We start from the raw sequence: 15338 nt of genomic DNA on the forward strand, positions 1-15338 counted from the left end.
TAAGTATAAAATACAAAGTTGCATGTACTAAACAGTGCCCAACAGAAACACCATCATGTAAAAATATATTAAGAAGATAGGGTAGAACAAAAGATTGTTTCACTTTAATTATTTCTAGGGCCTGTTTGGCACAACTTAAAGACAGGCATCGCAATGCCAACTCTGAACTGTGCAGGGATTGGAATGGAAATGGAAATCATCAAAGATAAAATTCTAGGATGAGAATAGAAGGCCCTGCCCTTCACTTTCATAAATAAATGATTATAAAATCATGTTAACTTTTCAGCATTTCTTCAATGAATGTTTATAGAATGCAACTTCCCATAGGCTAGGTATCATTCTTATGGAATATGCATATACAGTGTATGGCATACTCTGAGGTATTAACAAATATGAAGTGGGACAAAAACGGAACTGATAATTTTATAGGTCAAAGAGATAATAGATAAAAATAGAAAAAAATTAATAGAAAAAACCCACAGATAATAGAGGTCCTTTGACTTACCCAAGCAGTGTGCTCTTTCAAGTAACAACCTTTGTACTCAATGGTATTAGGATGCTTCAACTGTCGTAAAAATTTGACTTCCTTAAGAATATCTTGCCATTTCTATTGAAGTCAGAAAAAAAATGTTATCATTCTAAAGCTGAAAATAGTATATTATTATCAAGTTCACATATATTATGTTTTTATTTTTTAAATGGACAAAGTAAATGTTTAACAAATGAAGAGGTTATTTAGTCCTGTGTTATTTCTTTAGTTTGAATACATGTAATGTAAATCTATCACCAAGTACATATTTAAATATATTATACCGACTCATCTAATCCACGAAATAGTTGATCAAGTTAGACTATCAGGAATGTTTATTGTATGTTCCACAAGGAGGCAAAAACCCCCAAAGAACTATGAAAAATAATGTTCCGAGACCTTTATTTCTCCTGTCAATTTCATATTAATTTGCTTATGTCAGTTTAGGTATGCCACCGTCTTTCACTCACCTCATGTGCCTGCTTCCCATTATAGGACATTTTCTTAACTGCCACCACCTCATTGGTGTGAGCATTGGTGGCCTGTGTTCATTTGGTAAAAGAAAATAAAAAGAATGAATGATGGGTCAGACAGTTTAACTTATATATTGGACTAGAGACTTTACATAACATTCTCACACTTCATTCTCACCCTTTAAAGATATCCCAATTTTTTATAGGCTAGGTAGACATTTCCATCCCACTTTAAAGAACAGCTTCTCTTCGCCCCTTTCTATATATATATGCAAAGTTTACATTATTAAGAAAAGTTTTAACAAAATATATCCAATCAAACAGAAACAGGTCTTATTTCCAAAACACTCATACTGGCTTTATGATAAGGAACACCCATGAACAGAGAATCAGTTATATAAATATGGTACAGTTATAACAATGAAATAACCATTAAAAGAATGAGATAATTTATTTGTATATATAGTAATATAAAAAGACATAAAAATATGATTAAAAAAGCTATATGGCATGATTTTATTTTTCCAGAATAGTAATAGTGTGGGTATATGTGTACAAAAAATTATTAAAAACTTGATTCCAGAATATGTTAGTGACAATCCCTAGAGCACGGATGCCGGACACAAGGCCTGAGGGCCAACCTTGTTTCTACCCGGCCACAGCACCAAGCTCCTTGCCCCTAGTTAAGGAGGAGTTGCATTTATGCATTCCTAAAATTACATTCTGCCTTCTGAAGGCAACCATGAGGCTGATGTGGCCCCCAGTGAAAATGCGTTTGACACCCTGCCCTAGAGCAATGCTGTCTGATGAACTGTGATGTTGGAAATGGTCTATATCAACATCGTATATGGTGTGGTACTACGTGAAATGTGGCTCATGTGACTCAGGGAATGGGTTTTAAATTTTACTTAATTTTAATTAAATTCAAAAAGTGGTGCCTCTATTGAACAGTGAAGCAGAAGGTGAAATTAACCTTAAGATGGACTTTCACTTTCAAAGAATGTGAAAGTTTTTTTAAGAATGTATTATACACATACACACATGTGTGTGTGGTCATCTGTAAAGACTGTCTTGTCTCGTGATTGCGTATTTTCTCCAAACCCTAGATACAAGTTCATTGAAAGCACACATGAAAACCATAAATAACTCAGGTAATATTCATTTTCTCCCAATTTACATGAGACTTAAAACTCGATACTTTTCTAAAATTGTTCACAAAAATAAATGTAAGACATTAAAAGATGATCTAATTCTGATTTCCTTTTAATAACAAGGCTCGCATCCCACCCCAATGTAAGTGAGCTATTTTGGTTCCAGAATATTATTACCATGGACCTAGGAAGCTACAGTGTGGTTCTGAGAGAAAAAATTAGGGTTTACTCATCGATAAAATTAAGTCACCAATTTTTAAGGAAAAAAATGCATAATCATTTTTTAACTACATCTAATTCAAGAAGCTCCTCAGCTATAACAATGATTTCTTTTTGACAAAAAATATTTTAAACTCAAACAATGAACAATAGCTTACTAATGTAAACTGAATTCAACCCCAGATTCTTATTGAATACAAAATGCAGAGAAAAGTAACATATACTAAAAAAAAACTTTTTTACAAGCACTTAGGTAAAAGTGCCTATTATAAAAATAAGGTTTCTACTAGGTATAGTTTTCAAATCAGCAGAACTCTACAAGAGTATATTTTATTCATTTAGGAGGTATAGATTGACTTGTTAAAACCAATAATCTCTCACATTTTGCTGGCTTTTAAAATTGAACACTAAGGCTGTGCTTATAAGACCAATTCACATCAACAAAGAGAAGCTGATGTAAATTCAGCATTACAATAAATGTTAGAGGGACTATACCTGACAGGTGGATGTTTTGGACATGAATCTATGTGTTTGCAGCTAAAGGAGCCTGGGAACAGTTTAGGAAATGCTCAAACAATGAAGAATTTTAACGTCGAGTTGAATTAAAAAAAAAAACAAACTTTTAACCTTTATAAAAAAAAATAAAGGCCCACAGAAATGGAATAAGATCGTATTATCTAATTGCTTATTAAAGTTACTTACAATCAATGCTTATGTGTAACCAGAGACATGAACACAGAATTACCCCCAAATTTAAAAATATGTATATATTTCCTTAGACTTACAGAGTAATTTTTACTTAGAATGTGGGCAGTATACCTGCTTACAGAACCCATCTACTGGGGCAGAGACTTAAAATTTGAAAAACATTTCCATACTGATTTCTTTACAGGTGTGAAATTTTTGATGCAATTTTATACTGGCTAAAATTCAGAGGTGAAACTGAAACTTTAAAAAAAATTAATATTTGATACAGAGAAAGGAAACTATAAATAGGGTCTCAGCTTTCCAGTGCTTCATACTGTATTATGAATTATTACAACCTTACAAGTTTTATTCTTGAAATTTACATTCATACTTAACATTTCCAATAATCTCAATGGTCTCAATATCTCTAAGCAAGCTCATGGATTCAAAAAGTATTTATTGAGAATTTAAACTAGTGTGTTCTGATATTTTATTAACCATTTCCAGCTATATTTAAATTACTGTAGACTTCTTGCTAGTTTATAAAGAAATACAGAAATTAAGCATAAGCTTTTCTTTTTTAATTTTTATTTATTGATTTTTAGAGACAGAGAGTTAGGAAGGGAGAGAAAGGGAGAGAGAGAGACACATACAGACAGAGAGAGGGAGGAACACTGATATGTTGTTCCACTGATTTATGTATTATCAGTTGATTCTTGTCTGTGCCCTGATGGGAGATTGAACTGGCAACCTTGGTACAGTGGAACATCGCTCTCACCAATGCTACCTGGCCAGCCAAAATCTTTTTCTTTTTTTAAAAGTATCTCTGTGAATGAGAAAGACAGAACTTTGGGCCTTAAATACTATTCTAAGTACCCTCTTGAGCAATGGAAGTTCAGTTAATGGTAAAATGTACTTGAATGGAAGCCAAGTGTTGCTTGGGGAGGCGAGGGAGAAGGGGTGCTGATCTTGGACTCGAAGGGAGAAAGACCAGAGAAAACCCAGGCTGAAGACTTGGCTGGAAACAACAGGATGATCTAAAGGGGTAATTAATAAAATCTCATTTGGAAGAACAACTAAGATAAGCCCTACCCAGAGGGCCATACATAAAGGACCACTTACAAGGAAAAGTCAAACATTGTTTAAGAAAAAACAATTTGATAACAGAATTGGGGGAGAAATAGGTAATAATCAGTACTTCAATATTACTTGCTTTCATAGGCTAGTATTCAGAAGGAAATATTTTTGGTAAAGCAAACTTCAAAGGCTATCTGTATACATTAGGTAATGAATTTCAGGTAAATGAGCTATGTTAACATTTCAGTCAGTTCTCATTCTCATTAAAAGGTAATCACATCGTTGGAATACATACTGACTATAGGGGCCTAAGCCTTAGATCTAAAATACTGCCTTGACATGAGTGTTACTAAATATCTTTGTCAATCCATCTGTCTGAATAGCCATTCATTGTCCATCCACCATCCATGTATCCACCTGTCATTTACTGAGTACCTACTACTGTCAGACACTATACCAGTTACTGAGAACACAGCAATGAACAAGACAGACATTCCTGTCTTCATGGAGCTTATTCTTTAAGCGGAGGAATACACAGGAATAAAAAAGGCTCACACATAATTATTAAGTTACAATGGTGGCAAATGCAACAAAATGTAAGCACAGGGGGGTAGGAGATTATAAAAAGTCTTAAATTAGTGCTGGAGGGTTGAACAGGAAAGACTGTCTTGTGGACACAACACTTAAGATGAAATATGTAGGACACGAGTTAGGGGTGGGGATGCAACGTGCAGAGTTTCCGAGGTGGAAGCACATCTCAAGGCCCTAAGGCAGAAAAAGCCTGGGGTACAAGTGGAAATGGACAGGGCTCAACCTCAAGCTCACAACTTTTACATACTATTGATATCGGAGCCAGTTCCCATGGATACCACTGACTTGTATAACGCCTAGAATTCTGGGACTGACTTTTCAGTGATGACTATTTGCTCCTACTGTAAATAACATTTAATTTGTAGAATAAACATTAAAGCTGAGTGTATTTTACAAGTAATCGAATGTGTACAAATCAAACTTTCTTAATCTGATTTAAATGGTTCTTTTCAATTACTTACAAAATAAACTGCTCCAAAACTTCCATGTCCAATCTCATGCAAACCAATAAAAAGTTCCTCAGGATCATCTTTGTAGAACAGGTCAGCAATCTCTGGGTCCTTGGGTAACCCTTTCGGCATGGTGACCAGTATCTGCAAGTGTTTTGCTTTCGATATCCCAGTCGGCTTTATCTGTCATTGACAATTTTGGGGGGTAAATTTTAGTGCCTGTAGAAAAATTAAGTTTGACGGTAACTTATTTCTAACACATTTTGTTTGGTGGCAATACAAACTGATATTTTTAAAAAATCACGGTCTTAAAACTCCATAATGAAGAACAAATAACCCACAAGAAAAACTGGCAAAGGATTTGAACAGACATTTCTTCACAGATATGCAAGTGGCCACTGCGGCATGAAAAACACTCCCCACCATTAGTCATTAGAGAAGTAAAATGAAAACAACGAGATGCCATTTCATACCCGCTAGATGGCTATTTTCAAAAAGTCAGATAATAGCCCTGACTACTGTGGCTCAGCTGGTTGAGCATCGTTCTGCAAAGTGACAATTTGCAGGTTTGATCCCTGGTCAAGGCACACACGTGGGTTGTGGGTTCTGTCCCCGTTCAGGGCATGTGCAAGAGGCAACCAATCGGTGTTTCTCTCCCTCTCATTCCCTCCCCGTTTCTATCTTTCTAAAAAATAAATACATAAAACCTTTTAAAAGTCCTATAATAAGTATCGGTAAGAATGTAGAGAAATCGGAGCTCTCCAACACTGTTCATGGGAATCTAAAATAGTACAGCCATTTTGGGAAACAGATGGGTAGTTCATCAAATACTTAAACACAAGTTGCCATTTGACCCAGAAATCCTGCTTCTTGGTATACAGCTAAGAGAAATGAAAACATATGTCCACATAAAAACTTGTGCATGGATTATTTATAGCAGCATTATTCATTAGAGCCAGAAAATGGAAACACCCCAAATGTCTGTTTGGTGAATGGGTAAACAAAACGTGGTCTATCTATACACTGGGATATTATTCAGCCATAAAAACAAATGAAGTACTAAAACATGCTCCAACATGGATGAGCCCTGTAAACATGCTAAGTGAAAGAAGCCAGTCCCCAAAGATCACATAATGTATAATTCCATCTATAAAATATATCCAGAGTAAGTAAATCTGTAGAGACGAAGCAGATTATTGGTTGCCTAGGGCTGAGGAGAAGAATGGTTTGTGAGGATGACCAGCATACGGGCTTTGGAGGGTGATGACAATGTTCTAAAATTGTGGCAATGGTAGCACAACTGTTAATATACCACAACCCACTTTAAATGGGTAAATTGTATGGCATAAAAATTATATCTCAACCAATCTGTTTAAAAAGCATTTTGGCCTAATTAATATGGAAATAATAACAGCTAACATTAGTTAAGCCTTACTGGGCATCAGGCAACCCTAAATACCACACACATATATTATCTCCTTTAATCCCCACAACAAACCATAATGTAGGACATCATTTTGATTTTATGGAACAAACTATGACTGAGAGGTGAAACTACTTTTCCAATGTCGGGAGGCAAGTATGTGTCAGAACTGGGACTCAAGCCCTGGTCTAACGGCAAAGCCCATGCTCGTCATTAAAATGCAATATATACATATAGTAGAACAGGTCATTAAAGAACTCTTTATGAGCCATTGGAAGAAAGTGCTATAATTTAGACATTTAAATGTTCACTTAAAGGGGCAGGTTACTCTGCTGCTATACAAAATATTCTGAGTTCAGAGTTTCTATTTAAAAGGGCATCATTTTGACTGTTTATATGTTGACTGTAAAAGTTACACTTATTTAGTATAGATACATTTTCTTTACTTTTTGAACAAATATTGAAATGATAACTTTCATCTATATTTTTATTATAAATCCTGCCCCTCAGTTCCTTAGGATCATTCATTCCAATATCTGAACTTATCACAAAATAGTCTGTTTCTTCCTTGACCCACTAAATAACTATGCTAGAAATCTGGCTATTGGTCAACAGAACTGTATTTTTCAAAACATGAGCCAATGGGCTTCACTCAGGAAGAGAAACAGAGGGTCATCAATTGAAGGAGAGCTGAGCTCTGACTGGTATGGCTCAGTTAGTTAGTTGGCTGGGCACCCTCCTGCAAAGCAGAAGTTCCACGGTTTGATTCCGGGTCAGGGGACGTGTCTAGGTTGCAGGTTTAGTCCTAGTTGGGGCGATTTGAGAGGCAGCCGATCTTTGTTTCTCTCATACTAGATGTTTCCCTCTCTCCTTCCTTCCCCCTCTCTTCAAAAATAAATAAATAAAATATTTTTTTTAGCCCTGGCTGGTGTGGCCCAGTGGATTGAGTGCTGGCCTGTGAACCGAAGGGTCGCAGGTTTGATTCCCTGTCAGGGCACATGCCTGGATTTTGGGCCAGATGTAGTCGGGGCAGGGGGCGCTTGAGATGCAACCACACATTAATGTTTCTCTCCCTCTCTTCCTCCTTCCTTTCCCCTCTCTCTAAAAATAAATAAACAAAAAATTTAGAAAAAATTTTAAATGTCTCAACGGAGACATTTAAAAAGTTAAAAAATTTTTTTAAAGAAGCAAAACTGACTGTGCTAAGGGGCACATTTCTCTTGTGACATGATAGTCATAGGTGACAATGTACATTACTTCATATGGTTAGTCTAGTTAAAACAGCATATTTATGTCATCGATCTAACTGTCCATCCACTTTCTCAATTCTTTCCTTGATCCAACAAATATTTATTGCATGCTTAGTTTTACCAGGCATTATAATGAGGGTTAAAGATAGAAAGAGATGTGGTCCCTTGTCCTTCAAGGGTGTACAGTAAAATGGGGTGAGATACCGAAGTGACACAAGTATCAGAATCGTCATAATTGTTATGAGAAAAAAGAAAAATAAATAATGTAAGGGTATAATAGGGTGACCCAGTCTATTTTTATTTGAATATGCAAAAGCATGCCTTTTTAGTGAAAATGAAAGTAGTTCATTCAATATGAATGCATGGGAGAGTTGGAAGGAGAAAATATAAGGCTGATATTAATCCAAGGAAATCATAATAGGCCTTTTAAACCATACTAAGAAATCTGGACTTTATCAAGGCTAATGGGAAGCTCCTGAAGGTTTAAAAAAGGAAAAAGTCCCTCCCTCCTTACAACACTGCAAACCATTAATCCTGGGTAGTCCCCCTGTCAATCAAATTACGCCAATAATTAAGCATAAAGTCAATGTGTCAATAGAACTTTAAACTTAGTCGTTTGTTGGTCAGGTGACTGAAAGTACACAAATAAAGTTCAGAGGGTGCTGTTGCCTTGTTTACCTAGGTTTGAGAGCAGGAAGGAGAAAGAATGGATCAAACCAAAGACATACCATTTAGAACCTAGGCCAAAAGGGGAAAAAAGCATATTAGGAGATTTTCTTTAGGTAAAACAGAAAGACCTATGAACTAGATTTATGAGAACTAAAATCTTTTCAATCACCAAAATGTATTTTAAACTTTTGAATAGTTTGGCTTTGATGTGAATAAAGCTGAGTACTATGGGTAACTGTTTGGTGGAGACAGAACACTGTCATATTATAGACTAAAATGATTTTCCAGAGAAATAAATATTTAAAGGTAAAAAATAAGACCATAAAAACTTCCAGAATACAGGTAAATATTTAATTGCAAAGCAAGGAACCAAAGCAAAAGCCATAAACTAAAATAAATAAGCGATTACATATAATCAATAATTNTGGAAGGAGAAAATATAAGGCTGATATTAATCCAAGGAAATCATAATAGGCCTTTTAAACCATACTAAGAAATCTGGACTTTATCAAGGCTAATGGGAAGCTCCTGAAGGTTTAAAAAAGGAAAAAGTCCCTCCCTCCTTACAACACTGCAAACCATTAATCCTGGGTAGTCCCCCTGTCAATCAAATTACGCCAATAATTAAGCATAAAGTCAATGTGTCAATAGAACTTTAAACTTAGTCGTTTGTTGCTCAGGTGACTGAAAGTACACAAATAAAGTTCAGAGGGTGCTGTTGCCTTGTTTACCTAGGTTTGAGAGCAGGAAGGAGAAAGAATGGATCAAACCAAAGACATACCATTTAGAACCTAGGCCAAAAGGGGAAAAAAGCATATTAGGAGATTTTCTTTGGGTAAAACAGAAAGACCTATGAACTAGATTTATGAGAACTAAAATCTTTTCAATCACCAAAATGTATTTTAAACTTTTGAATAGTTTGGCTTCAATGTGAATAAAACTGAGTACTATGGGTAACTGTTCGGTGGAGACAGAACACTGTCATATTATAGACTAAAATGATTTTCCAGAGAAATAAATATTTAAAGGTCTCATTTAATAAATAATAAAGGTCTCATTTAATAAATATATTAAATGATAAAGGTCTCATTTAATAAATAATAAATTTATTCTCATAAAATAAATATTTTATGGTCTCATTTAAAAAATGAGACCATAAAAACTTCCAGAATAAATATAGGTAAATATTTAATTGCAAAGCAAGAAACCAAAGCAAAAGCCATAAACTAAAAGAAATAAGCAATTACATATAATCAATAATTTCTTTATCTTAAAATTGTAGTGAATGGACTTCTGCTTCCAGTCAAGATGAAGTAAAAGGAACCAAATTTACCACCTGCCACCAGAAACAACTAAAACACTGAAAAAAAAAAACCACGTGTGAAATGATGGTATTTCAAGACACTGGATATCAGGCAGAGGACAGCGATCCCTGACAAATGAGGTGACCCAGAATTGCCCAGCATAATGACCTGGGAGAGTTCCCAGGTCACGGTACAGAGAGGGGGAAACCTAGTTAGAGCCTGGTGGGCTTCCTGGGATGACAATACAGAGATACAAGTCCAGGATAAGCAAGGTGGCTCGGGTTCTCAGGGCACAGTACTGAATAGAACAGAGCAGCACAGAAACAGGCTATGGAGACCCACAGAGGGACGCCCTGAAGTCTTCAGCTGAGTATAGTGCATGCATATGAGGAAACTACCCTGGCCATAAAAAGAACTATATAAAATAAATGAAATAAAACGGTACCTGAAGCTGACAAAGGGCCCTAAACAGCACCTGTTTCCACTGGCCAGTATAGGAAACCCCATAAATTGATGGGGAATGATGAGAGTACCCAGAAGGGTGCCTTAGTAGTAGGGAATAATTCACTCTAGACTAAGTAATGCCTAGCAAATTTTAAAAGTAAGTTCTATAAGGATAAATTATTTCCAAGTAGCTTAACTGTGTCTCAGAGCAAAGCTCATACATACTTGAAGGAATATAAAATATCTAATATCTAAAAGGGTAAAATTCATAATGCCTAACATCCAATAAGATGTCACCAAGAAGGAGGAAAACAAGATACATCATGGTGAGAAAAATCAACTGAAACCGATCCAAGACTGACATTGATGATGACAGATGTTAGAATTAGCAGACAAGGATATTAAAACATTCAATATAACCGTATTCTATACTTTAAAAAACTTAGGAAGTACTGAATACATAAAGTAGAGACAGCTGAGATACAAAGACACCTTATCCAAAGGAATCTCTAGAGGTGAAAGCTATGGTATCCAAGAAGAAGAATACACAGATTGGGATAGGTATCAAATGGGACTGCAGAAAAAAAAAGCTAGTGAACTTGAAGACATAGCAATAGAATGTGTCCAAAATGAAGCACACAGAGAGTAAAGACTCATAAAGTGAAACAACCAAAAAGGGGCCATCAGTGAGCTGTGGAACAACTTCAGATGGCCTCCTATATGTCTAACTGGAGTTCTGAAGAGAGAAGAAAGATATTGGGGCAGATAAAAATTTGAAGAAGTAAGAGTCAAATACTTAAAATTTTGATGAAAGTTATAAACTCACAGGTCCAAAAAGGTCTATGGCTCTCGAGAATAAGAACTATGATGAAAATTACATAAAGGCATATCATAATAAATTATTCAAAACTTGTGATGAAGAGAAAATCATGAAAGTAGTCAAAGAAAAAAGACATGATGTGTATAAAGGAACAAAGACAATAATGACATCAGATTCTTCAATGGAAATAATACGAGTGAGAAGTCTGCAGGTGAACATTTTTAAAGAGGAGAAATGGAAAAAAACCCCATCGAACTAGAATTTTATACCCAGTAAAAATATCGTTGAAAAATAAAGGTATAATAAAGGCTTTTAGACACACAAAAGGTAAAAGAATTTATGACCTGACCATCTGCATTACAGGAAATACTAAAGGATATCCTTTATTTTTTAAAAGAGATTTTATTTACTTATTTTTAGAGAGACGGGAAAGGAGAGAAAAGAGAGGGAGAGAAACATTGATGTGTGGTTGCATCTTGTGCACTCTGCCCAGGGACCTGGCCTACGACCCAGGCATGTGCTCTGACTGGGAATTGAACCTGTGACCCTTTGGTTCACAGGCCAGTGTTCAATCCACTGAACCACACTGGCCAGGAAGGATATCCTTCAGACATAAGAAAAAATCACACCAGATCAAAATATAAAGCTGTACAAAACAATGTCAAGCACTGAAAGTGATAATTATTTGGTTTATAAGATTTTCCCCATGACTTAAATTTAAAAATATATAATTGGTTTAAAAATAATAATGTAATGTGAGGTTCATAACATAAGTGGAAGTATTATGTACGACAACATAAATTCTTAAAGGACAGAAACTGAAGTATAGTGTTACAAAGTTGTTATGCTATGAGTGAAATGGTATAATATCACTTGATATGGACTGTATATTATGCATAAATATATGTGCATATATAAATACACATATATACTTTAAATATAAAGGCAAATAGGTTAAAAGTGGAAAAATACATAGTATTAATTAGGAGAAAGCTTGGCTTACTATATTAATATCAGATAAGGTAGATTTCAAAGCCAAAAGTAATATGAGGTTTATTTCATAATGATAAAGGGACCAATCTATTCATCAAGAGAATGTAACATTCTGAAATGTTTATGCACCAAATAATAGAGCTTCAGTAAAGTAATTTAAAACTGTTTTAACTTCAAGGAGAAATAGACAAATGCACAATTATAGTGGGAGGTTTTAACATTCTTTTCTCAATAATTGATAGAATGAATAGACAGAACATCAATAAGGATACAGAAGGCTTGAACAACATCATCAACCAATCTGAATATTCACATTTACAGATCACTCTTCCCAACACCTCATGACACACATTTTCAAGTACACATAGAACATTCACCAAGATAGACCATATTCCGGGCCAAAAAACAAGACTCGATAAATTAAAAGGATTTAAATCATACATAGTATAGTATATTCTCAAACACAACACAATTAAATTAAAGGCATTGAGATGCTGCAGACAGACACATTCAAATTGCACCTCATCCAGCAAACGACAGGGTTCTAGTTTGTGATCCTAGGTGAGCTGGAATAGATTCTCTTCTCTGAAAGATTTAGGAATTTACTAAGATTTTGCCCTCAAGGATCCACTCTACTCCCTGAAATGCCCATCAAGTGTGGACTGTTTGACCAGAACCTGGAGTGAGCCCTGGAGATAGCAAAGAGGCTGGAACTTTTGGATCTGGGTCACAGGCTGAATCTGCAATGGAATCCCCAAATTCTGAGAGTTCTTGAAGCAACAATCCTGCTGTTTCCACTTTGGTGGCAACCCCATTGACACTGTTGGTGTGCTTGAAAACAGGGCAATCCTGAGCCTAAGGACTTGGACTGATCCCTGAGTCTAAACATAATGCTCTCTTTCCATCAGTATCTATCATGGTCTTATTTCCCAGCTTAATACAGATTTGTTTATGGAGGATGTACGTCCATAAATTCTGTAATAAACATTTCTTTGATTTGCTGTCTGTCACTAGCAGACAGATATCTGAAAAAAGAACCCAAATATATGGAAACCAAATAACACACTTTTATATAACCCATGGTTACCAAATAAGTCAAACAGAAACTGGAAAAGACTTTTATCTTAATTAAAATGAAAGCACGACACATCAAAATATATGGGTGTTGCTAAAGCAGTACTCACAGGGGGCACTGTTTTAAGAAAGAAAAAAATCTCAAGTCAGCAACCTCAGCTTCTACTTTTAAAAATTAGGAGCCAAAGTAAGTAGAGAAAGAAAATAATAAATATTAAAGCAGAAATCAATGAAACAGAAAACAGAAAAACAAAAGATCAATTAAAATGAAGCTGATTCTTTGAGAAACAATTAAATGTATAAACCTCTTGCCAGACTGATCAGGAAAAAACATCATAAGACACAATTTCTAACGGCAGGAATGAGAGAGATGACATCAATATAGATTTTATAGATATAGAAGGCTAGTCAGAAGTTATCATGGAATTATAAAAATAAATTCATTGAACAACAATTAAAAAAAAGAAAAGAAATTCAACAACTTAGATCATAGAGACAAATTCTTTGAAAGACAAACCATCAAAGTTTACTCCAGAAGAGATAACCTAAATACCTCTGTATATCTATTAAAATAATTGAATTTGTAATTAAAAATCTTAGTACAAAGGAGACTCCAGGCTCAAATGGCTTCACTCATAAATTCTACCAAACATCTAAGGATAATTCAGTACTAATTCTATACATGTCTTCCAGAAAAAGGAAATGAGAAATATTTCCTAAAACTCATTTGATGAAGCCTTCATTACCCTGATTTTAAAGCCAGACAAAAATATCGAAGATAGAAAACAACAGACTAAGATTCATCATGAATATATACACAAAAATTTACAACAAAATCTTAGCAAATAAAATACAATACTGTATAAAATGAATAATACATCCTAAGTGGGGTTTATCCCAGCAATGCAAGATTGGTTTAACACTCAAGAATCAATGTAACACACCATAGTAACAATCTAAAACGAAAGCTATATGGTCACCTCTAAAGATGCTAAAAACGAATTTGACCAAATCCAAAATTCATTCCTGATTCAAAACTCTGAGCCACCTAGGAATAAAGGGGAATATCCCACAACAAAGGGTACTCATCTATAGCTGATGTCAAATGTAACAGCATAAGACAAAACACTTTGTTCCTAAATTAGGAATAAGGCAAGGATGTCTGCTCTCAACAGTTCTTTTCAACCTTGTGCTGGGTGTTTAATAAGTGCAACAAGGCAAGAAAAAAATGCATCAAGAATGGAAAAAATGAAGTAAGATGTTGACAAACAACATAATCATCTAGGTAGAAAATTCAATGGAATCTACAGAAAACTACTAGAACTAATAAGTGAGTTTATCAAAGGTGCAGAATACAAGATCAATACGTAAAATAATTATATTTCTATAAAGGAACAAGTGGAATAAACATTATAAATATCACAATAGCATAAAAATATGAAATTTGTAGGGATACATATAACAAAGGATGTGAAAGACTTGTACTTGGAAAGCTAAAAAATAATGGTGAAAGAAATGAGAGACATAATGAATTATAGCTATGGATCAAAAGACTCAATATTGAGTTTTCCTTAGGAGTAGAAATTGAGAAGCTGATTCTAAAATTCACATGAAAATGCAAAGGGTTTGGAACTACCAAAACGACTTTGAAAAAGGAAGACAAATTTGTGGGGCTAACACAATCTAATTGCAAGATTTATCATAAGGCTATAGTTATCAAGGAACTAGAGACAAGTGAATCAATGCAACAGAAAAGAAAGTCCAGAAATAGAACCACACATTTATGGACAAATGAATTTTGATAAAGTGCAAAAGCAATTTAGTAGAGAAAGTCTTCAACAAATGGTGTTGGAACAACTGCCTATACAAATGGAAAAAATTATCCATACTAACACCATATGCAAAAATTAATCCCAAATGGATCATAGAACTAAATGTGAAACCTACAAGTAAAGGCATCCTTGAAAAAAAACACAAGAGAAAACCTTTGTGTAATTGGACTAGGGAAGGAGTTCTTGGTTATAAAAACAAAAGCACAATCCATAAAGGAAAAAACTGATAAACTACACTTGATCAGGATTAAAGACATATACTTTCTAAAACTGTTAAGAGAATAAAAAGATACAGATTAGGAGAAAATATTTGCAAACCATATCTCATAGGGGACTTATATCTACCAAGTATA

At 34.7% G+C, this 15338-nt stretch overlaps 1 protein-coding gene across 3 annotated transcripts in view; it reads right to left on the reverse strand.

The window, feature by feature from the left end:
- The window catches only part of TAOK3 (TAO kinase 3), a 146232-nt gene that overhangs the window by 62940 nt on the left and 67954 nt on the right, over positions 1 to 15338 (reverse strand). For 2 of the 3 annotated variants that reach the window (XM_037052210.1, XM_037052211.1), the window contains exons 3-5: positions 5189 to 5395; positions 1000 to 1071; positions 506 to 607 (exon numbers count right to left, since the gene is read on the reverse strand). In XM_037052210.1, coding sequence (XP_036908105.1) covers positions 506 to 607; positions 1000 to 1071; positions 5189 to 5308 — 294 coding nt within the window. In that variant the 5' untranslated portion in view covers positions 5309 to 5395. The remainder of the gene's footprint in view (positions 1 to 505; positions 608 to 999; positions 1072 to 5188; positions 5396 to 15338) is intronic. The other variant, XM_037052212.1, reaches the window with a different exon arrangement.

Source organism: Sturnira hondurensis, unplaced genomic scaffold (assembly GCF_014824575.4).
Source record: "Sturnira hondurensis isolate 20B ecotype Veracruz unplaced genomic scaffold, ASM1482457v3 Scaffold0007406, whole genome shotgun sequence".
Taxonomy (NCBI): Eukaryota; Metazoa; Chordata; class Mammalia; order Chiroptera; family Phyllostomidae; genus Sturnira; species Sturnira hondurensis.